Source organism: Cygnus olor, chromosome 20, assembly GCF_009769625.2.
Source record: "Cygnus olor isolate bCygOlo1 chromosome 20, bCygOlo1.pri.v2, whole genome shotgun sequence".
NCBI classification, from domain to species: Eukaryota; Metazoa; Chordata; class Aves; order Anseriformes; family Anatidae; genus Cygnus; species Cygnus olor.
This window is the reverse complement of record NC_049188.1, coordinates 8110953-8135613: the sequence shown is the minus strand read 5'-3', so window position 1 is coordinate 8135613 and position 24661 is coordinate 8110953. Positions and strand designations below refer to the sequence as shown.

Sequence of the window (24661 nt, the reverse complement as noted above, 5' to 3'; positions counted from 1 at the left end):
ATGTTTGCAAATGTATCAAGGACAAACATTTCAGATAGTTGTTTCTTTTATGAACCTGTAAGGAACACATTTAGAAAACATGTAAACTCAAATCCCATCAAAACAGAAAACTGACACAAGTTTTAATATTTATATATTTTAAATCAAAACACAATTAAATATAGTATGCTTTAAGTACATGAATACTTGGGCATGAGAGAAATAAGAGGTGGTACATAGTACCAAAAACCTATACACAGCCTTTTTTGCTTTTTTTTTTTTTATAGACAATACGGTGTCTCTATACAATCAAATATTGCAACAGTATAACACTTGCTAGTCAATCAAGATACTCTGAACATTGGAGATGATTTCTTTGCAAAGTGATTTTTTGCACAAGTTCAAGGAAAAAAAGCAATCATAAGAGTTAAATAAAAACCAAAATAGAAGTGTTGTATACTAAAAATGCAGCGATAACATAACAGTGACACACTGAGTGTTTTTGATACTCTGCAAAATCAATTCACTTGGAAAAATAGAGGTGCTGTGTCACACCGTGGCTTTTTACTTAAACTAAGGGTTTTGCAAGTTGCAAGTGTTGACAACGTCAGGAAAAAGGCGGCCGAAGGTCATTAAAAATTATTTTTCTTTGTAAACCAAACCTCTGGAATTAGATACTATGCTGGTTTGAGGACAACAAGCTATGGAGAATGGCAGCAACACATGGCAGTAATCACTTTTTTCCTTGCTTATGGGACAGAAAGAAAAAAGATGGAGCAGGCTACTGGCTACGATCTCCTCAAAGCATGGGCTGCATTCAGAGCCAACGCTCAGGAACAGAGGGCTACACAAGCACAAGACTGGCTTTCAAGTCTGCTCGAGTCGGCCGTGTGTCTGAAGCAGGGGATGAGTGAATGCAGGTGTAAGAGCTCGACAAGGAAAAGTTACGCTGTCCAGGCTTCGCTCCTGATCATTCTACACTGCCTTCAAGGTTAATGGAGTTATGAAGTAAAATACATTTATCTTACAGTTGAATGCTCATCTATTTCAAGTAAGGAAAAATAAAACTTAAAACTTTTTAGGTCATTCACTGCCAATAAATTCACCATTTCAGGTTCACTTCTCCAATGGCCAATGTCAGGGACACATCCCATGACATTTGCAGTTATACAATTAAAAATTACAGGTAGAACTAGAAACTACAGCAAAACCTCCCCCTCCTTGTGGCTTGTGTCCCATTCCAGATATTTTGCTTAAAAGTCTTTTTGAGACAGGGTCAAGTATTTGTGAAGTTGATTACAGTTACTCAGTGACGCGTTCATAAATGGTGTCTTCCTCTCTAAAAACCATCATTGTGAATGCCACATACAACAGGAAAAAGTGTTTCTTCACGCTCTGCAGTGGAGGTACAGGATTGCTTCTTTTTAATTCTTCCTTATCAACGAGGGAGATATCAGCGGTTGGAGTAACAGTGCTTTGTTTTTATTGGCTGTGTTAAAGAATCCACCCAAAGGGAAAGTTCACTCATTCTCAAAGCAGAAAGCCAGATTTCCTGTTCTGGCATTTCTAAAATCATAGCTGAAAAAGGAAGAGAACAGGGTTAGAGTTCATCTTACCCTAAAACATACACATCAATCACTCAACAGAAAGACATTTTGTGTTTACAAGTGATGAAGCCAGGTATGCTTATGAATTTGGGAGAGAAGAAATGCTACTCTCAATCTTCCAATTATAGTAACTATGCTTGCTTAATTGAATCCAGAACATCTGCAGCCACTTGACATTTCTAAATATTGTGCTGAGTGACCTTTTCATCCAGTCAGACTGGAATTATAGAATTAAGTGAAATTATTATAAGTCATTTAAATATAACTATTCAAAAAAAAACTACAAAGAAACTATGGACCATCCATTCAAGCCTAGTCATTAGGCTTTGGCACACGTTTACTTTCAATAATTAAGAATAAGTAACTTGAAAGAGTCAGATGCGCAAATGCTCAAAAGCCAGGAGTATCAGATTCTATACTTGATAAACTACTATCTTCATTATTTCACAAAGTTTGGTACATCAGAACTTTTTTTTTTTTAAATGACAACACGTAAATTTTAGTGGTAATTTAGGCAAATACACTATTTTATGGTAAAGAACGCTGGTAAGCGTGAACTCAAAGAAGGAATTGCAGTACTGATCCTGCAGCACATAGCACCTTTTTACCTAATAAGGCAGTTAGTAAATACTCGAACAAAGACAATTTCAAGATTTGCACAGGACAAGCACCACAGGTGGTACAGCAAGAGCTCTGCTCTTCCCACACTGGCTCAAGCCAGATAAAGGCGCACAGCTTTTCCACCCTCTTACCTTTGTAATCTTCTCTGAACGCTGTTCACATTGTGCCTGCTGCATAACATCATTGACTATCATCTTTGCTATCCTCCAAGCCATCTCTTCTTGAGCCTGCCATAGCAAAAACATCCCAAATACAGACGGTTTGAAGTTCGTAAAATAATGCAGTGCCCTCAACATAGTTCATGCAATCAACCTTGGGTACGCAGTTAGCTTTCACAACTCAGTGACTTGGAGTAAGCATATCCTCCCTTGATGTAAATGCACCTTGGTTTCCAAGTACAGCATTAACTTCAATTAACATGAACATTTACTGCTTGATGCAATTTCCAAGACATTTGGTAAAGTTTTTAGACTTATCCATTAGGAACACGTCCAAGCCCCTCCAGAGGGGAGAAATGCAGCCTGCAACCCACATACAGTGGTCACTTCACAGTAAAACCAAAGAACAACAGTACCTCCACACTTACTTGTGGATCTATCTTAAAACACTATAATAAGAAACCCCTTGACTGCAAGCACACAATTAACCATTTTATTAAACTATCCAGCACTGGCAAAAAAAACAAACAAATTGTTTCACAGGTGCATGCAATTTAATGATACTTATCACAGAGTCACAGTTCTGGTTGGTGTGTCAGAGCTATTCAGAATCTGAACACTTCATTTCCCCAATCTGTATGGTAAAGTATGTCACAAGGACAAGATAAAAAAGAGTACACACCTCATCTGTGTTTCCTTGAACCCATTTCTTCATTGCTTGTGAAAACATGGACCCTAGTTGAGATAAAAAACAGCAAACAAGGTATATTAGCAAGCTCTGTGGCACATCTCTACAAAAGCTACTTCCTACTATCCTTCTGAAGGGTTTGCACTGCTGGTGTTAGAGAACACAGAAAAGAGAATAAAAGACAAGGGATTACAGGGAGCCATGGTTCACTAGACACTGACTCCAAATAATTCATTTTTACCAGAAAGAGTTGAAAAGCAGCATTAACAGCAGATCCCAAACTGAGTGGGAAGCACGTGGAGAGCTGAAGTTCTTTTTCATCTTGAGACCAAATCTTTCAATGTTTGATCATCAACTCAGCTGCTAGCAGCTTTCATCCCTGCCAGGTTCCATTGACAGCTCCAACCCCCACAGGCTGCTCATGTTCCCAGGAGTCCAGCTGGACCAGAAAAGCACAATTCGGCTAGGGAACCAGGCCAGGGATGGGTTTTGCCTCAGTACAGGACAATTCCCTAAACATCTCTATTTGTCTTTAAACAGAGCTGGAAAGAGACAAGAATCTTGCTTATCTTGACTGAAGCAAGGAAGAGAAAAGTTTTGCAGATGTGTATTGAAATTGAAAGAGGAAAGCAAACCTTTTGATTTTTTGACATCAGGCTCAGGTTCAGATTCTCTGATAAACTGTCCCAGGTCACTGACTCGTCCGAATGTCATCTTCCTGCAGAGAGAAGAAAGAAAGGGACCACAAAGGTTATCAAAAGAACTTTAGTACTAGGGAAAGTTCTCAGAGAAACAAACAAACAAACAAAAAAAAGAGTCTACAATACAATAAAGACTCTAGTGTCAGAAAAAATGGCATTTTACCAATTACAACCGTTTCCACCTACAAATGATGTACTGGGAAAAATTTCCCGTTCTCCTTGTGTATCTGAATTCAGAGTCTATCTTAAAAATTCTAGAAACTACAAGTAGGCAAATGATTCAACTCAACCATAACATCAACAGGCAGAGCTAGCAAGTGCTCTACGCTATTATAAAACACATCATTAGGAGAAAACAGTTTACAGTACTTAAAGGGACAGAAGAGTAGCATGCAATAGCAAAGCAACTATAGAAACAAAGAATTTCTCTGAGATCCACAGAGCAGAAGAGCTTTATAACAAAGAGCAACTTAAGAAACAGGAAAATAGCAGTGCAGTCTGCTAATGAAGTACAAGCCCTTCTCTACCATGGAAGTAGGGAGAAATTGAAGATGTTCATTACAGTATCAAATGCACCTGAGCTTATTCTTTTTCTTTTGCAACCCCAAAGAGGAACTACTTGGCTATATTTTGGAGTCAGAGGAATAATAGCTAGGAGAAAAAAAAATCCGTTGGAAATATTTTTCTGGCTGCCATTCTGGTCAGAGAAACGTTCACTATGATGTTGGTATTAAATCACACTAATGAAATAAAATTACTTTCAAATACTAAGATGTACTATTAATGCAACACTTAGTATTTATGCATACTTTCAGCGCAGAAAGACACAGCAAAAATGAAACATGAGAAGTACGCTACAAAGAATGAGATGCACTGAATGAGCCTTACCCTGCATATGTTCGTTGATACAAAGATTCTGGATCCAGACTTGCAGCATCTACAATTATTGCTTCATCAAAATTTTTCAGGATTTTAACATTAGCCTTTTTGACATTGGACTACAAATAAAAATTCTAAGTATTAGCGCCCAATGCAAACAACTTGTAGCTTAACAAAATTACTATTTTAGTGCTTTAACATTTAGATAAAAAACTCCATAACGTCCATGCAAGCATAAAAGAATTATAGAGCGTCTACACAACAATGAATTGCTAACACAGTATGACATTGTTTTGAAACAGAGGATGACAAAGTTGCATGACCAGAGCCAAAGACAACGTGCAGGTCAGCATACATACATGTAAAGACTGCTGTCTAAACATTATCAACTGAATAGATCTGTGTGTGCATGCATATTATTTGTTTGAGTATTAACACTGAACTACCTCAAAAGCTGAAGCAGCTTCACTCATCCCTCTCATGCACCTGGTAAGCAATTCCTATTAAATACTCTATGCGTTCCCCACAAACAGAGAACAAATGTTTATCTTTTGGCCTGAAGTATTCATACAGGAACATGGAAAAACAAAGAAACGTTTGAGCAACAGCAGGGAGAGCACAAATGCATAGCAATCTATTAGCACCTTAACTCAGAACAGAAACATTTATGGCAGCTGCCTTGCAAACACCTTTCCTGTTGGTCTGCGCAAGTGCTGTTCTTTATGCAAAAATATGCAGAGATCTGACTAGGAGCATCTCCAGTTCAGTAGGAATGCATACCACAAAATGCAGCACTTCCTTCCCAAACATTCCAAGCAGACCAATTACCAGAAGTTTCTCCTCCTACTACTATCAGGAGACAGGATAGTTCAAGATGTCAGAACAGATTTCATTCCCCACTTTTTAACTTGGTTGGGAGGTATAAAAACATTACAAGCAAGTAGTACAGCTTCCAGGTTGCTTGAAACGCAGCATGTTGGTATTGTTGGTCTACATTCCAGATTTAAACCCCCTGGTAACACTGCAGCATTCAATAAAAGCAACTCAGCAGAAGCAGTTCTCGCTTAGCTTTTCTGCTCTCAGCTGGGCTTGCAGTTTGAAAGCTGAGCTGGTTACAGATAAGCTAGAATCTGCTTATCCTCTCCCTCAACCACATTTGAATCAAGCAAAGCTGGAAGTTTTGGAACAGACAACTCTTTGTTAAAAAACATCTCTTTGATGTTGCTTGCATGGTTACCGAATGTCATGTGCTCCACTGCCCACGTCTGAGACTAGGCCCACACAGGAACCCAGCAACACATAAGGCAATAAAAAAAAAAGATGCTGGCCTGTGACTAGGGCACAGAGCAAATAGCCAGTGAACACCAGTGAAACTGGAAAGGTAAGAGCCAAAGAAACCCAGCCACATTCTTGTTTCTACACAGTACTGCAAAGGAACAGCCACAGAGCCCTAATCATGCTTAATGAATGAAAAGAATGCCCTACCCAGCAATAAACTGTTTTTTTATTGCCAACTTTACATCAAATGATAGATATGCAAACAACACCCCCCAAATCACTGCATCTCGGTGGAAGTAGTGTCTGAAGTATGTATTTCTATGAAAATACAGTGTCAAAAGTATGTATTTCCACCACCGTGCAAGAGCTCTCGCTTGATAAGGTCAGGAGTCTGCCCATCTTCTACCAGACCAACTCAACCAGCTACCCTAAGGATTACAGTATGGAAATGTCTGCTGAGGCAAACTAGTGAACACCAGCTGGGAGAGATTAACTGTCATTACTCTACGTGTGAATTGAGAGATGACTTAAACACTAGAACTGAGGGAAATTCTTTGTATAGAGATATGTCACTTTAATGACACTGTGCGCACATTTGAATGTTTGTATTTAAATTCTATAATATATTCTTGTGTCAAATTTGCCCAAAGTTGTAACTGGGGTGTTGTTCCCCCCATATGCCATTTTTAAACGTTCTTTAAAATGTTTATAAAGAAAATGTTTATTTAAAATGTTCTTAAGTGTTACAGCACTATGAAACAGTCTTCAGTGAATATTAACAACTTAATGAAAAACATAACTTTGATTCAAAGAACTAAAAGCAGTGCAAGACTCCAAGGACAACGAATATGATAGATACAGTCCCGTGCCAACATTGTGTTTCAACTTAGGGCATGTTTAGTCTGCCTCCTGCTAATATAACACAAGATTTAGTAGCGTTTAGTAATGAAAAAGAGAATCAGGAAGCTTACAATTACAAGAAACCCTCACAGGGGATGAACTCATATCAAGACAGGAAAGTGACTGCAGCGTTTACTAGAACAGAATTAAACCAAGACAGACATACCTGGGAGGCAGAGCCATCTGGGCCCCCTATGGAATCACTATCAGGAGAACTGCCGGGCCCTTGAATGTTCAGTGCAATATTCCCTCCTGGAAATTCATCTCCTCGTACAGAATGGATGAGATCATTCAAGTATTTGTAATAAAGGTTGCTGGACAAGAAACCAGGCAAAAAAACCTGAGAGACAGAAGAAGTCCTCTTTAATCACGGCAGGCCTGCATGACTGCTGTAGATCATTTGTAAAACAGAAGAGACACACAAACATCTCAGTCCTTGTGCAGACGGTACACAAGTAAAAGCGTCCAGGTATGGAACTATTCTAGATTAGCTACTGAATTGTTTTCAGGCCTACTGCAAAATGAGACAGCAAAAAATAGTTATGTATTAACTAAATTCCCCACAAACTGGAACTAAAGTTAAGATTTTTCTTCTTCTAGAAAGGCCTGATAACCCCACAGACTTAGAGCTATCTTACCATACTGTTCAGAAACCAGCAGCAGCTCAAGAATCAAGCCATCAATCTAGTATCCTGTATCCCACAGTTACGCTGTTATCCACAGCACTGGTATTACACCTGCAAACAACTACTACTAGCACTTGCAAACAAGTATTACTAGCATGAAGGAAAGTTTTCTAAAAAATGTAAAATAAGCTGTTGATAACAATTCACGCATGGGGGAATTCTGTTACTTCCATTAATATGCAACAATTTGCATATTAACCACTTTGTGGTATCTTTCCACAGTAGGCTGGGGAAAATACCAAATTTTACTAATTCTATTATTCAAATAATAATTCAGTAAATTTTAATAAGAGGACAAGTCAGAGATGACAAATGCAATGCCTGATGCTACAAGATCTTCCTGTTATCTTTACTAACTGCCAAAACCATTCTGAAGAGGGTGTCTCACCGTCTCCATGGTAGTCCACGCCTGCCGTAAGGGAGTAGTGAAACAGTTAGGGAGAGGGCCACCTTCCCTGCAGATGTTGGATTCAATCTCTAACCTCACAGAGTCATCAAACCCAAGAGGATGCGTGGCTTGAAGGGAGAAGTACCTGCAGCACCAGACAGGGGAAGAAGACAACAAAAAAAGGCTTTGCAAAATTTGGCAGTGTCAGTACCTACCCTTTTCCACTGGATGCCATTAACCATGCTGCAGCCACTAGATGGTGCTGGCTTCAAAATGTACGTACAACTGACAGTAACTAAGTGCAGGGAGAAAAAAGTCCCCAATTCACAGAAACATTTTTTGATAAAGCCTTGCCCTGAAGATACAGATAAAAGAAACAGAGCATCACGTGATTACTGATGAGCAGAATTTTACACAGCTTTGTAACAGAGAAGCAGGAATGAAGCAGAGGACACCCAGAACTCTGAAGCAGCATTTGCTCATCATTAAAAACAGAGTTTGACAATGAAGGATAACAGGGGTGTGTGACTAACAGAAGTGAGTTCTTTGCTTCCTCTCCAAATTTTATTTCCTGTCAGGACAGTAACTCAAGAAGCTTATGTCTACAAGTCTTACACTTAAGCTTCTGGAAGCACTTATGTCCATCTTCCAGTTGCACTGTTGGTAAGCTGAAGCACAAAAAGGAAAGAAGTTACACTACTGAGAGTGAAAATGACCATAAAAGGGGTCTGGTTGCTTCCTTACCAAAATAACAACCATCTTTTGAAATATTAAGAACAAGCTCTATGTGGCTTTTACTACGTGTGGTAAAAGCACTTGTAGCCTACGTTAAATGGCTAAGAGTACCTGAAATTAAAGATTTTTCTACGCTTACACTTCTGCTATAAGGTTTAGAACTTACATGTTTTCAGATAGCAACCAAGTGGCTTCGGTATTTCATGGCCAAACATTAACTCAAAAAATCAAGCCCCGAAAATTCTGATTTTTGTTTAAGAACAAAGTCTTTATAAGGATCTATCTAAAAAGGAAACATTCTAAGAGTTGTTGTACATACACACATACACTGGAGGTCACCTAAATAAAATGCATTTCAGCAAAACGATGCAAGACTGCACAGCATTTGAAAATTAAAAGTTCCTCTTGCACACCGCAACACAGAAGTGCAAAGACAAAATTAGAGCTTCAGAAACATAATTGTTGAACTCCCTCACTTGTCATATAAAATCATGGCGTCATTCTGTGCTTCTTGCCCATCATACTGGCCTTTTTTGGCAGCAAGTTGAGACTGGAAGTTATCTGCTGCCAACCAGAACTGCAATACATTAACTGCTTCTTCTTTCTCCATGTACTAGAAGGGAAATTAAAAATAAAGTTTTAGCAAGAAAACACAACAAGCACAAACCAACTTACTCCATCCCACTTAAAGTAAGAAACAGACCATAAATTTGTGACAAAAAGTTATCACGAAGGCATATAAATACTTTGAATTGTCTGATAGTGCTGCAGACAGAATTAGCTTGTTGCATTCAGTTTGTTAAAAAAAGAGCTCATGAAATTTCTTTTTTGTACAGATTTTTGCATTTAGTTTCCAAACAATTACTTGTTTATATCATAGTGAAAGACAGAGGAAAAGCCATTTTCATGCTATACTTAGTTTACAGCATGTCTCAGCTTCCCAGCTTGCCGTTCCAAACTATATTGGCTTGTCAGACTATCAGGACAATTATCTTACTCCTGACAGATGATTCCCTAGAGGTACAGGACCCCACAGCTGTAAAACCTTACATTTATCCTACCATACACGAGGCTGGTACCCTCTCTAATTAAGACAAGACTTTTTCTTTACCTGTGCTTAAGGCTTTCAAAGTCAGTGCTTCATTTGGCAAGATTAAGAAGTCTATGTCAAAGCTTCTACAAAGCGAAGAGACACTTAGAAGCGCTCTCTAAACTGGAGAAGACATGTGTGAATACTCATCTTACAATACGGTGTACAGGTTTGAACATTTGAAATTTTTCCACACAGGGGCAAGAACAGTTTAATGCATTTAATCCCAGAAAAAAACAGATACACCTCATCTCTTTGGTTATATTTAAGGTGCTTGGTTATATTTATTTTGTTATATTTAAGATATTTTCCATGTGATAGAATGGAATCAAAAAAAAAACAACAAATCACAACCCCAATACTGACCTCAGAGAAATAGAACAGGGCTGATTCACAGAAAAGTATGTCAGCTAGATAAACAGTCCCACTAGTCAGCACCTCGATCTGATATTTACAGAAATGATGACTTCGCAAAAATTCACTAAAGTGCCTGCACACAAAATAACAATTAGTCATTAAGGGCCAACAGCATTCAACACACTTTGTGAACCTATTAGTTCTTGCCCCAGAAGTCTTACTATTTCAGTCCAACAAAAGTAAAACGGGCAAGAAAAAAACAGGCAGGTAATACAAATGACATGGGAACAATATAAAGAACGCAGTAATAGCATGCAAATACAATTTCAGCAAGCAATCACAAGAACAGATTTGGAGGAAGAGGTCTGAGCACTGTTTCAATTATAGGAGGCTATACAGAACAGCAATTTTATGGTCGTCTTCATAAGCATTTTAAATGAACCACCTTTTGCAAAAGGACAACATGAACAAGAAGCCAAACCATTCCTTCAACTTACTCTTGTTCCATTGCATTAAACACTATTGACTGTGCTGTAACAAAGCAGTTAGGATCCACTTGTCCATCTTCCCCACAAATCTTTGCTGCAAAGAAAGACCGGGTTAATTTTAACACGTTTGGTTTATCAAGCTGAAAAGACGTGAGCAATGACTAGTTAATGAAAAACTGCAGTTCAAATCTGCTAGAATCAGCTGGTCCTGACTGCACAAAAAAAGCTGCTAAGAGGCACTAGCACTGCCTTCTTCACACTGCAGATAGCTGAATGATACTATTACGGCTAAAATATTTGATGAAGACTCAGTTTGGATTCCTCCTATAACTGCTACGAATTCTTTCACTAATTTAAGCAAAGTTTCTGCAAGTTCTTACGTGGATATTGCACAAAATTACTGAAATTTTTCAGGGGGGAAGCATTCTGCAATAATCAGGTACATGTTTAACTATCTTTTTAAAACTAACTTTAAAATTCAGAAAAATAAGCGCGTGTGGTACTAACGATACCTACGGTGAAAGAAGCAGCTCTAAAATGAGCAGGCAGTATGCATTCTTACCAACTATGTCATTTCTCATCGCTTCTGTAATAGGTATTGGTTTAGCAGCATCTGGAGAAATATATTTGGTAAAAGTACTAACTGCATCCCGTTCTATACCTACAAGGAAGAAATACAGAGTCAAACTTTGTATCCATTGGTACAGGTTTAAAAAGAAGAGTGAATAACTTGCTTTCCTGAAGAGCAGATGTTTGTATCTAATTAACAATGACAGTCTGCTTCCCATGAAGCTTTCAGAGTTTCTTGCTCGATACTTTGCTATCAGCAATCTAGCACGACTGTTAGCTCCAGCCAGGTCACAATAAGCCCAGCATGGACCACCTAGTGAGATGGAATACAGGAACATAGCTCCAAATCCCCCCCACTGAACAAGACAGCACCCTCTGCCTCAGCTGCACACCTTAGCACCAGTAGTAACACCCATGTGGCATGAACTGCAGTGAAGTTCCCAGTTTCTAGCTCTCATCATACAGAACAGAAAACACTTGCATTATAAAGGAATTAAAGGGGAAAAATAATCAGAAAATGGGATTCCTCAGAACAAGTTGTACACTTTGCATGTCACCTTCCAAACAAGTTAGGACACTGCCTCATAGAGAGGGAAAAAATTGTACTCCAGACTTTCCAGATTTCTCAAAAAGGACCTGGTCCTTTCAAATTATTTTAATGTTAGAAATCAGAGGTGTTTTTCATGACTATAGTACCATCGTTTGCTTATGATATTTTGGGGCTGAGGTTACATATTCTGGAGACATATGATAAATAGCTATACAAGAAAGGCACATAGCAAGAGAAAAGGATGTAACATAAGGAAACAGTTGAGCAAACAAAAGGAATCGATACGAAGAAAGGAGTGCTTCCTTTTTGTCTGTGTACTTGCACAAATGAGGGCGGACTGAGTAGATGCAGATTACAGAAACAGGTGCATGTAGCTCACTATCAAAAATAAATATTTTAATTTCATCCTTATTTCCAGTCGCCTCTGAAGAGGTGGACTCCGAATGAGAATAATCAGTTACAAGGGAAGGAACTCTATCAAATAAATCCAAGAACAGAAACAGCACATTCCATACAAAATCTCTACAAGTCTTTTGTAACCAATACTTACGCCATTTTACGTGATACAGGATATTTACCTTCCACGGGCAGTTTATTATCAATTCTCAGCCCCATCATCCAAATTTTCTGCAATTCTTTTAAGTTGTGGGGTGGGATGGGTAAGGGAAGAACGGGACATTGCAATGTTCATCTTCGTTTCTTAAGATTACACATGTAGGAACAGCATATTTATTTTTAAACAACCAGTCAAAACAAATACATAGCTCTTAAACTGCCTATCCACTTACACAGTAAGTTACCAAAATACAAAATGATTTTCCTCCTCACAGCACCATACCAAACTTACTAAGAACACATGAGAACCAAGGCAGCTCACCATAAAAAGCAAGCAGTAGCTTGTATATTCCCCATCTGCCCACCTTTTTCAAGAAAGGGGATACGTGACACTTACTTTTCATTAGTTTTCCTGACAAGTCCTTTAGTGCAGATGAGGGGCTGTTTCTATTTGATACTGTAAGGTTGGAAGATTCTTGCTGATCAGCTGCAACAGAATGCATCCCTGTCTCAGATTTTCTTAGACAAACAACACTGGTATTATCCCTCTCTTGACCCAAGAGCACGTGGTTCTGGCTGTTGCTAGTTCTGTTGTTCTTATCTGGAGCCACTGATTTGGTCCTGAGCAGACGCATGGTGCTAGAATCCTCCAGTCTCTCCTCAAGCAATCCAGGCGGAGAAGATGCCATTTCCTCCTGCTTCGAGGGTGACACCGGCTCTGCCAACGAACTCTGCTTAACTGTGTTCAGGCTGTGCGCTCTTATGCGGGACCATGTTGTGGAGTGAAAGCTTTCAGCCTCTAACCAAAACTTAACCAAATGTTCCATTCTGCGCAGTTCCATAAACTGGATAAAATAAGGGAGGGCTACATTGTCCTGCAGAACTTGTTCAAGGGTCTTTGAAAGGCTTGATTTGGTCTCTTGAGCCTGATAATTCAGACACGATCTGCCTAAAGGAAAATATTAAGAGAATAACTCTGTATTGTGTTATAAACATTTCAATTGAATACAAAAATGTCTTGGAATGCAGCTAGTGAAGAGATTATTCCAACCTAATGGTGGTACACAAGACAAAGGAATCTCTTTTAACCAAAACCAAAGAGGCAATGAATTTACCGCCCATTCAAAACCCTTCCAGGCTATAACAGATGCAACTGAAATGGCAGTATTGATTTTTTTTTTTTTAGTTACTTAATTTACTTGACTGAAAACCAACAAGTGGTGAGCATACCAATAACATCCATAGGGGGAAAAAAAGAAGAAAGGAATTGCTGATAGTATTACAGAGCAGATAAAGCCTTACCTAAGTCTCCAAAGTGAGCAGCTTCCATGTGACTTGGCTGCTTCTTAAGAGCAGCTGTCCGACTGCTAGAGAAAGAGTCCATGTTGGCAGAGATGGCATTAATTGCCACATGGCTTGGTCCTGCAGCCTCCAGCAAGGCATGATTTCTAGTGCTTCTTTGAGGGGAATGTACAGGTATTGGAGCTGGAATCAAGACAGCAGTGATTAAAAGAAAAGGATCCTCACACCATTCCTATGTATTATTGAATGGTGAGTGCTCCCCAAATAAGCCAGAGGTTGCACGAATCAATCTTATTAAAAACCTTATGGAACCACTGCACGTCATCTTGGATCAAGGGTCTGATATGATTTAAGATTACAGAAATAAACAAGTTTTATGGCAAGAATAATCTCGCTTCCAACAGATCTGAGTGGTACCCACCCCCCTATATCCTCCTTATTCAGTAGCTAATCAAAAGCCAACAAATATAAGTGTACATGTGAAATATTCCTGAGTCTTCCTGCTTCCTTTATAACCTCTACAATGACAGTTTCATACTTTGTCAGCAATGTAGTATAGTTGCACTATTCTTGGCAAATTCACTTCCTTACCTTTTTAAAGGTTTAAATGCATTAAAAAAACTGAACTACAGAACTGAGTGTTTTAACAAGAATATCTTTCAAAAATATTTTGTCTCTACCCAAGTTTTAAGAGGGGAATAAAGCAATAAGGAAACATCTGTGATGAAACAGATTATAAACCTTAATCTCCCTTGGCCATTTCAGAACATGGCTGGCTATTTGAGCCTAAAGAGAACAAAGAAGAACTTCCTCATGCAAAACCATCTGTAAAAAAGCATCAACTGGTTGTTAATTGATGACAAAGCTGGAACAAAACAAAACACAGCAATACCAGTTTCAAAAGCTCTCAGGAAATTACATTTGATTAGGACGTCACGCAAGGACATCTTACACCTCTGACGGTTAAAAATAAAGCGAGTCAGATGACACTATCTCAGCACACTGCTTCACAATGATGTGTTTCATCAAGGTGTTAAGAAAGTTGTTTTTTTTTTTATGACTTTCATGCTGCGTAACTTTATTTTTATGCACAATTTAACGTGATGACAGAAGCTGGCGATTTCACACTTGAATATCATGGTAGCAGATACCTGGAAGCAACAGTACAGGTGAGCTGAAACGTTGATGCTATCCTAAAGTGTTTCTGCAGTTAAAGTATTTGGTACTGAGATACTGCTCACCATCTTTTACAAAGCCTTTATTATTTAATACCAGAAATAATGGAAAACCTGCAGTTTTCCCCATGCCAATGGATGGTAGCCAGACACCTGGCTGATGACAGTAACTGAGGGAAACCGGCTGGAGGCTACTCATGTAGAACCAGAGCCACGCTGCTCGTAATGGTTTAAGCTTTTGTGAAATAGATTCAAATTGAATTTCGTATGACAAACATTTGAAGCAAAATTGTTCTACTTAATCTAAGCATCAAGCACTTGTTCCAAGACCTCTGGATAGCACTAATCTCTAACCTAACATCACACGGACTGTGGAGCAGCTGTTTGCCCAACTCGAAGGATGCTCCCTGTTTGCAGCAGCTTGTATGTAATACAGGAAGTTTTCAACTTTATCTTTACTCTCATGGTGACCAAACCGCAGCCTCTCCCTGGCAGCCTCTGTCAGCTAGTCCCTGGGAACCACACTTGCACTAAAATAATGGGGTGCACTATGAAACAGATGCAAGTGTTTCCTATTTTGACTTGAGAGAGACACCACGATGAAATAATCCTTTAATTTTCTCTTGTTATCCAGATAGCACATTCACAAGTGCAGAAACAGGATTTTGTCTGAGGACATAAAAGTAACAGGCCAGATTTACACGGACTACCTCAGCTCCTTTTAGCGCTGCACTAAAAACTGATAGCATAAATAACCTTGTTTTCCCACACTTTATAAACTTCTTTCCCATCAAGACTTTGTCTCCCAACAGATTTAGCAGCAAGACTTCTGTATCACATGGAGAAGCATTAGAATAGCTATTCATTCTGAACAAGATTCCCATCTGCAGTCTCACAAGACACATCAGTCAGAGCTAGATCAGACACTGGCACCCTCTTTGGCCAATTAGACAGTTAAGCTGCATCTTCAAAACCACAAAGGACACTACAAATAAGCAAGAAACTTCACAAGCAACTCATCGTAGATAAGGAATAACCACTGTCTGCAAGGTGACCGAGTTTTACCATCCCTTTGAATTAAAGCTCACGTCTGACATAATTTAATAACCTTCTGTACTTACAGATTCAGCAAGATGGCTAGAAAAGATTAGTTGCTATAAATACTCAGGAACAGAATTAACTTTTGGTTCTGTTTTGCTTTTAAGGCTTAGATCAGGTTTGCGCCCAATTGTAAGGAAATTATTCCACTAGTTACAATAAAAATGTCAGATGATATTAGATAACTGAATTTACAAACAAAGTATCGCTCTTACTTTTAATTGCTTTCACATCTGTGGTCTTTTCTTGTTCTTTACCTTTCACTGTAAAATATAAAGGAAAATGTTGACGTTATTTTGGGTGACTAATGACTTACCAGAGAAGGAATATAAAATTCCCAACTTCAGCAAGTATCAAAGAAGATGCACACCATCGTTTTGTTAAAAGTGATCTCACATTTAAATCCGCACAACTAGTAACTGACAGATTTTCAACGCTTCTGTGTTGCTTTCCTTTCAAAACCAAAACCTTCTCATTCACGAGTTAAGTTCAATGAAATACACTACGTTAGAATTAACATTCAGAAAGACGCTTGCTGTCTATATGATCAAAGCAAGGCTACACTCAAGGTTACTTTAATAAACAGCATTAACTGGAAAGAAAGGGATAGATGTGTTCTAGGAGCAGGACACTGGCAGGTGCTCTCTGAACTACAAATTGCATGCCCCAAAACAAGCAGCAGACCAGTGTAACGTGGACGGCTGGGGAGGTGCATGTGGAACCTGGGACAGCCTGTGACTCCTCCACCGTGCATGGGTACCACAGAAATGTTCTGGAAGGACACCGAGAAGAGTTAATTACCTCATAAATAATATTGCTCAACTATCACCAAAGGCTATGGCAAACAATTGATGGGAAGATCACAGTTAAAAAAACAACTTGTGATGAAAAAGTGCCTTTTAAAAAAATTATTCTTAAAAGAAGCTCCTAAAGGAAGAGAATGAGGAGATCTATTTAAAACAAAAATAAAGAGACCAAAGGAGTTCATAAGCAGGATGGCACGAGAAATTAACTGGTGACATTGCAGAATACAATCTACTAGAGGAGCGTTCCACAGCCGCTACAGGCTGGGATTATTACTACAAATAGGTCATCTCTGAACACCGATTCTGGAGTCCTTCCAAACATAACCACAAATCGTAGCTGAATAGAATCAAACATTTGCATTACGGAACACCGGTAGATTAGAAAATGCTTCCTATTTGGACCTAAGCATTTTAAATATTTTAAAGGGAAACTTCAAGCTCTCATTACATAATTGCCTGCTCGATCGCGGCCGCAGCGCTGCCACGCTGCCAGCCTTCCCTGCGAGCAACACGGATGCTGCAGATCTCAACTGGCACCTCAGCGATTAAGAGTTAAGCTAGCAGCTTCCACGCTCTCCCCGAGACAAAAAGGTTTAAGCCTCAGCTAAAAGAACTGGGTTCCTTTTAAACTGAGCTCTTACAGCCAGATGTAACTGCACATGAATGGTGAGAACAGCCCAGCTTTTACATAACTGACTGCGTGCTGATGAGCAGGAGAGAAACCACTGAAAAAGTCTGCACGCCTGAAATAACCCTGAGCTACAGCAGGCACGAAGCAATTCCCTTCATCACTAAGCCCACAACCTTAGGAACTCTGCATCTCTCTAGAACGATTCCAACAGTTTGCTCAACTGATACTTAACTACTGGCAACAGTTCCCGAGCTTCAGCAGAAGGGCCCTCCACACACCTATTTTCTGTTCCAATGTACTTGTTCCTTCTCACCAACTTGTCAGTTCCTCACTGCCTTACTACCAGTAATACAAACTCCCGGGCCACACCGTAACCTCTTTGTACACCAGCTTCTTTTGTCACTGCCAGCTTCAAGCAGAACAAGATTAAGGAGCACCAGCGGAGAATAAAGGAACACTGCTGTACGTGAGGAGACCACGTTACGGAGGGTGAAGCTCCACTGAAGGAATTTACTTTCACTTTCCTCACAAAAACGGATGTCATTTGGTCTGCGTGAAGCCAGACAGATAACTGCGGTACACAACTACCGAGACCCAGAGGTCTGTGACAATTTCCAGTAGCGTTGCCCTGTTGTGAATGGGGTTTGCATCAAACCAACTCCAGCTGACCACAAGAGATTTGAAAATGTTGATTCATTCATATCTCGAATGACAGAAGGATGAATGAAAGACAGAAGGATGAACGAGCCCAAGCTGCTCATGCATGTACGTGTAGGAAAAGCAACACAACTTCAGAGGTCAGCCAGCTGGTAGGACAGCGTACATCATTTCCAAAACATCCCCCATGAATGAGCATGGAGTCCGAGTGTTCTCACTGATAACGGTTCCATAATCTGCCCTCAAGCCCCCTGGCTCCTGGCCCAACTGTTATTATTTCTCTACTGATTATCCAACCTTAGTTTTATAGACCTCTTTTTTATAGACCATTCTAAAAGATATGCTTTGCTGTATTTTTGAGACTTTTCTACATGTTAGTAGCTCTAGCATCCCTGCTATGATTTCATTTGAAAACAACTGTTATAATTTTTACCCAATGTTGTATCTGCTTAAACAAGAATAATCTAACCCAAAAACACTGACACTTTTGGCCAGTGTTGGACTGCATGTGTCAAGTCTACAGAGGTTTATCATAAGCCTTTAACTGTCACTTTTCTCCCAGCTGCAGTTTAAGATCTTCTCTAAAAGTCAGTGTCTATAACGGAGATACACAAAACAGTATTATTTATGTACAACCCAGATGAGAGCTTACTTTTCTCCTTCCTTCAGCAGTGCCTCTGTTGGGCATTCAGCTCTGACTGTGCTTCTCTGACCAAAGATGCTGTAATCAAAGCTCCAGACAGATACCCAGTCAGATACTTCACTACCTTCACAAGAAAGTTTTCACCAAAGCTCACGCTGTTCCTATGGTTAAGCATCAGGAGGGAACATCAGCTCCATGACTCTTTTCATCTACAAAGCAGCAGAAGCTATTTTTGAGCAGTTTGTTTATAAGCAGCGTGAAAGTTTTATTCTGCAGCTCCATATCAGTACATAAACAGCCTGAAAATCATTAAACACTTGCAAAACCCTCAGCGAATTTCAGGGAGCCTTCATCGCTGCTAGTACGAACAGAAGCTGACACTCTCCACCAAAACCGAAATTTTCAGCACTGCTACTTTGGCTCAGAAAGCTTACAACAGAACTTGTCAGCCGAGTGCAGAAAGGTCGGCTCAGACGACGCATTATTCCCCCCAGCTTACGGCCTTATCTCCCAGGACGTACAGCTTGACTTGCAGAAACCGAGAGAGCGCTTTGGGAGGGCGTCGTATCGCTGCAGAGCGGCGGTCACAGCGCCGACAGCAGGGCTGCCTTCCCAAAGGGCCCTTCCTAAGTAGCGCCGCTTCCAGCGAACCCCCGGGGACCGCACACCGCGCACCCGGCAGCGCACCCCCGCGCGTTTCATCGCATCGCTGCCGCACCGGTACCTTCGGCAGGTCCCGCGGTCAGAGACCCGCGCCGAGCCGCGCCGCAGCACCGCCCGGAGCATTCGGGGCTCCTCACTCCCAAGCCTCCCCTCCCACCCGTGCCCCTGCAGCCACGCCGCAACCGACGAACCCCCTGCCGGCGCCTCCCCCGGCGTTCCTACGAGGGGCTGGGCACGGCGCGGCTCCCCTCGCGGTTCGGGCTGAGGCCCCGCAGCACGCGGCCCCCCCCCAAGGCCCTTCCCCCGCCGGGCCGAGCGGCGGCTCCCGGCCGGCCCCGACGCTGAGGGCCCCCGAGGGCCCCGGGGCCCGGTGCCGGCCCTACCTTTCCGCCTGAAGAAGGACATGGCGCCGGGCAGGGGGCGAGGCGGCCGCCGGGCGGGGGCCGCGGGAGCGGGCAGCGAGCCGGGCCCCTAGGAGCGGGGCTGCGCCCCCCGCCCGCCGCCGCCGCTCCCTCCGCCTCTTCCTCCCGCGGGGCCGCCAGCGGCCGCCATGTTGTCAACAACCGCCCCGCTCCCTCTTCCGGCCGGCCGGCGGCGCGCGCGGCACCACGGGACGCGGCCGCGGTCCCCGCCTCGTTCGGCATGGCCGCGGCGGCGTCAGCCCGCTCGGCCAATCCGCGGGGCGCGGCGGGGCGGCCCTCTTGGGTGAGGGCAAGAAGCTGCTGGGGGCGCGCGGCGGCCGGGAGTCATCTTTGGTTAGGGCGAGGGGCGCCGGGCGGACCGAGGCGCCATCTTTGGTGAGGGCAGGAGGACGCGGGGAGCTCGGGGCCGGGCCGGGCAGGGCCGTGCGGGGCGCCCGGGGGGCTCCGGTCCCCTGCGGCCATCTCGGGCCCGCGAAACGTAGCGTGTGGTACAGCTGCTTCACAAACGCTGTCGTTGTAACTTCTGGTTCGTGTACGGGCAAACCGAGACACGGCGCCAGAAAGCAGCCGTCCCAAAGTCCCGCAGCCACCCCAACCCGCGCGGCGACCCGTCCGGCCGCCTGCCGTTGGCGTTGCTGTGAGTGCGGGGGGAGCGGCTGGGAGCAGCGAGGGGCAGCGGCGACGAGCACGGAACAAACGCAAACCTCACCCGCTTCCCTGCGGGCTGCGGCGCGCCGTGCCAGCGGGCAGGAATGGCCTTCCCAAATACACGGCTCGGCCCAGTTCCTGTTCAAACTCCCTCGTTCCGTGACATTTCTGCCTCACCTGGGCTGGATCCCGGTGGCCTTGTTGCATGGGGCCCTGTTAGCAAGGCAGCACCACGAGGGGCCCGAAACGAACCCCACGGGTTGTGCAGGGACCGCGGGAGGCGGCTGCACCTCTCCCGTTCCATCGCCGTGTCAGGATGGATCAGTGCAGCGCCGTCCCTCTGCGCTGTAACTGTCCTGCTGCCGGTGTTTGGGCCATAAGGAAATTATGTAGTCAATAATCACCGTGTGGATTCCTGGAGCATCTTTCATCCGAGTGCTCCAAAGCTCTTTACAAACACTCATTAATTAAGACTCGTAAACTGCATAAAGGGTATGTGGGGATCTCTTTGGGACTGAGATGAAGCCATCTCAGGGGCACCATGTTGCAGCTGATTAACACCCTACAGCAACTCCATTATGTCTTTTAATATTATTTTTGCTAACTGATGCTCTTTGATACCTTTTTGTACACGTGCCCAGAGGCTGGTTTGAGGAAGTCTTTTTTTTGCATAATGAGCTGAATTATTTAATTGGCACATACCCTAAGAGGTTGATAAACTAAAATATTCAAAAGGTGAGCAAATTTGAAAGAACGGGCTAAATCACATAGGGGACATTAAGTTAACATCTTCTGTCAAAAAATCTTTGCACCCAGACCTCTACAAACGTGTATAACAACCTGCAGTACAAAGGCAGCGCTAATACGACCGGTCTGATCCTCCAGTATGCTGCACACAGACTTCTCCTTTCTGCGTGACGCTGTGTGATTAAAGGGTCAAGTTTGCAGACCAGGCTGTAAGTTTCAATTTGTGTGCAGGGGTTGAAGCAGAACACGATGTATTGCAGAATCCTGGTCTCACATGCTGGCTGAGTTGCCATCAGTGGTAAATTTCCTGTGGAAGTCTGATCCTTTTTCTGACCGTACATACAGGTCTTCTACCGCCAAGCCCAAACATCGCAACCAGCATAGCTCCTCTGGCTGAGCAATGGGAGAAGGAGGCAAGTTTTCTACAAAACAGGTTTGTTTGGCTATGCGTATCTGCTTCAATTAGCCCAGACCCTTTCATGCCGGGACACGCAGTCTCAGGAGAATGCACTGCCAGCTGTGAAGTGGCGATTGCTACCATCGATAAGGCGAGGCTGTCAGAAACCTGGCCAGCTGGCAATGTGATTTTTGGGTGGGTAAATTGAAGGTATCCCTCATCACACTCAATGAGAAAGACCTTCTATTTTGCAATTAATTTTCAAGCAGCAGCTCCTTTTCCAAAAAAACTAATCCAAAATCTGTCAAAGGCTTTGGGATAATTCAATTATCTTTGTATGAGATCCTAGATAATTGATGAAACCTCAAACTACAAGTATGTTTGGCATGAGTTATGTTTGCTGGACTGAAATTATGTCTCCCTTTTGGGAAAATGCAGAAGGGCTGAAGCTCCAATCCACAGCTCATCACAGCCTCAGACCGTAGAGATCTGAACCGGAAGCATGAAAAGATCAGGTTCTGGAGTTTTTAACAGATTTTAACAGAATGTGACAGTTTAATTAACTGAGTAATCAGTTGAAATATGACTTCAGGACACATAGGTTGGCTGACATCAGAGAAACTGGAAGACACCTCCCTAAATTCAGGTATTCAAAGAAAAAATGCTTCATTGCTTGGTGATTTTCCCCTCTCCATAGATAGGAAAATAAGCAGACTTTGAAAAGCTTTAAATGGGATGCACTTGTTTGGACAGAATTAATAAAGCAGAACAAGACTTTTTTGAAAGCTTGGCGTCTTTGACTCACAGATAATTAATCACAGGGAACTGCTCTGCTCAATTGCAGCATTCAAAAAAACCACAAATGTACAAATCACGTTAGAGACTTTCTGGTGCTCACATCTTTGGGACAGAACAGTCTGTTCATTTATTTACACACGTTTACGTGGCGTTGGATTCTATCTCATATGTAGACTTCTCACTACTTTGGGAATACAATAACGAAAATGTATATCAATATGGGGTTTAACAGCCTAGATCTTATTCTGCAATCAATAATAATGCCCAAATTTTTTAAGGAGTCAAAGATGCCTTTACAGTAATACAGAACAAGCTTTAAAATCACATATTCTAAATATTACCATTAGTATTGTTAAAATTGTTAATTCAAATGAATTAGATATCTTAGATGACTTTGCAAAATAAGCAATACAAATATTAATCACTAAGAATCCAAGAATTAATAGTGAGGAAGAGTGGGAAAGATGCTGCACTCACATATAATGGTGCACAACAGGACTCTGTAAAAGCTGTAAAATCAAGAAGACACGACTGATACAGCAACTTCAATTACAGTCTTGTCTTTTTCTTTCTTTTTTCTTTTTTTTCTTTTTTAATGGGAAAACAAGTGGCTGCATGCGCACATAAAATTCATTGCAAATTTCAGTGTGGCTGACCTCAGTCCATTAGCCTTAATGGGAATGGGAGGGTTGATGCTGCCTTCTCAGATGTGCCGACGATTTCAAAGAAGGGAATTATCCTGTATCCCAGCCAGGCAAAAATTAACCGATTTTATTAAAACATTGTAATCCCTCCTTGTCTCCTTTCACTGAGTGCATGCTCAAGGAGGAAGCCTCGCTCCTCCATGCCTGGAGGTTGGGTTGCCCAGAGGGACTCTTTCACAAATACGGGGCAAGGGGTTCCTGCCTGACTTGCAGTGGGTTTGTGGGTGGTCAAAGCCTGAACCATGAAGTGTGATGCAGAACACAGTGAAAAAAAATAAGCATCACTCACAGCAGGATGAGCTGCAGCAGTGACTTGCTGATGAAGATCTGGGCATCTGAGCTCTGGGCAAGGAGCACTGCACAGAAGCAAAGAAAAGGGAAACAGAGAAGCCCTCACATCAATTTCACAGCTTTTCCCAGGTCCAACACTGCTGCATCAGTTTGTTCCTTGATGGTTTTGCTAGGCTTTCATCCCACTCTGGAATCATTCTGCTTTACTGCAAACAAACTGGATCATTCCTACCTCCAGTCTGTCCAGGCAGCGTTGCCATCACCTCAGACAACCTTTCTCTAATTTCAGTTTTATTTCCAAATTCGTGGCCATTTATGGTGTCATAAATATTTGAATAAAAGCAAGTAAAAAATAAAATCTAGGTTTAAACCTCTGCCTCTGGTTCTCCATTTACGCTTTTTCCCCTTTTGTTTTCCTAAATGCCTCAATGAGAACGAGAAGTGCTGAAGTACGTAACAGTAGCTGGGAACTTCTGCAAACCTGGGATACGAGGACAAGAAGACTTGGTGTGATTTTTTGCTCCTTCTAAACTTTCCTAGAAGTTAAAGCACGCACCTTTTTAAACTCGAGGAAAAGCCACGCTCGCGGGCTGGAGGCCGGTCCCCTGCTCGCCCGCAGTCCCGGCGCGCAGCGGCAGAGGGAGCCAAGCCCCCGCCTGCTGCGCCCCGCTCGCTGCCCCCAGCGAAGTCCCGGGCTGCGACTGCCGCCGGAGCGCCGAACCCAGACCGGCAGGGAAAGCTCCTTTTTCTTTTTTTTCATTAAAAAAAAATATGCCCAAACACCCTTACCTCTGTTTCAGCCGTATGGGCAATAACTGCCTGAAGCCCACCTGAGGCAGGATAAATAATTTGGTGCCGTATTTATACAGGCTCTGCCTCCCCGTGCTGGCGTTTGGGGCCGTGGGCACCGCTGGGAGAGAGCCGAGCTGCTGGGGCCGGTAAAAGGCAGCGACATCAGCAGGACACGGGCACAAGCCCGTCGCTTGGCGCTGCACAGCGACCGGGGCAGAGCAGGAACAAGACCTGGCTGACCCACCAAGTTTCCGAGCGACCGCTAGAAAAGCTCGGCGGCGCCGGGCGGCGCAGCTTTTCCGTTTAAATAAGCCCAAATTCCCGGGCAAACGTTCTGCGTCGCTCTTCAGGCGGCGTTTCCAACTCGATGGGGAAACCTAAACCTAGACGATTAAAGGGTAAAATTAACATCGGTCGAGCGATCGGACTCTCACTAAGAGGTGTCCAGAGGCGGACACCGGCGGCACCCGGGGCGCCTCTCCCCCAGCCGCCGCGCTCCGGGTGCCCGCCCGGTGCGGGCGGTGCTGACCCCCCGAGCCGTGCAGGGCGGCAGAGCGGGGAACCCCTGCCCGGGGAACCCCCGCCCAGCTCCAAACCACAGCGCTTTGGGGTGCCGCTCTCCGCCGCCCCCCCCGTGTGCGTGTTTGGGGTGAGACC

General features: G+C 42.7%; 1 protein-coding gene across 1 annotated transcript; it reads right to left on the bottom strand.

Annotated features, from left to right (window-relative positions):
* Nucleotides 1-116: 116 nt before the first annotated feature.
* On the bottom strand, nucleotides 117-19787 carry AKAP10 (A-kinase anchoring protein 10). Its single transcript, XM_040532795.1, has 15 exons — nucleotides 19589-19787; nucleotides 16021-16068; nucleotides 13533-13715; nucleotides 12628-13179; nucleotides 11118-11216; nucleotides 10565-10649; nucleotides 10077-10200; nucleotides 9097-9233; nucleotides 7886-8030; nucleotides 6978-7151; nucleotides 4643-4752; nucleotides 3689-3771; nucleotides 3048-3100; nucleotides 2339-2434; nucleotides 117-1557 (listed from the first exon to the last, which is right to left on the bottom strand). The coding sequence occupies exons 1-15, from the start codon at nucleotides 19608-19610 to the stop codon at nucleotides 1552-1554; spliced, it is 1917 nt and encodes a 638-aa protein (XP_040388729.1). The 5' UTR covers nucleotides 19611-19787; the 3' UTR covers nucleotides 117-1551.
* Nucleotides 19788-24661: the final 4874 nt, after the last annotated feature.

Excerpts from the sequence above, each read along its gene's own strand:
- AKAP10 (XM_040532795.1), bottom strand. The coding sequence starts at position 19,610 with ATGTCCTTCTTCAGGCGGAAAG. Across the intron at positions 13,716-16,020 it reads AGATGTGAAAGCAATTAAAA|CTCCAATACCTGTACATTCC; the intron begins GTAAGAGCGATA and ends TCTTGATTCCAG. Across the intron at positions 10,650-11,117 it reads GATGAGAAATGACATAGTTG|CAAAGATTTGTGGGGAAGAT; the intron begins GTAAGAATGCAT and ends CTTTCTTTGCAG.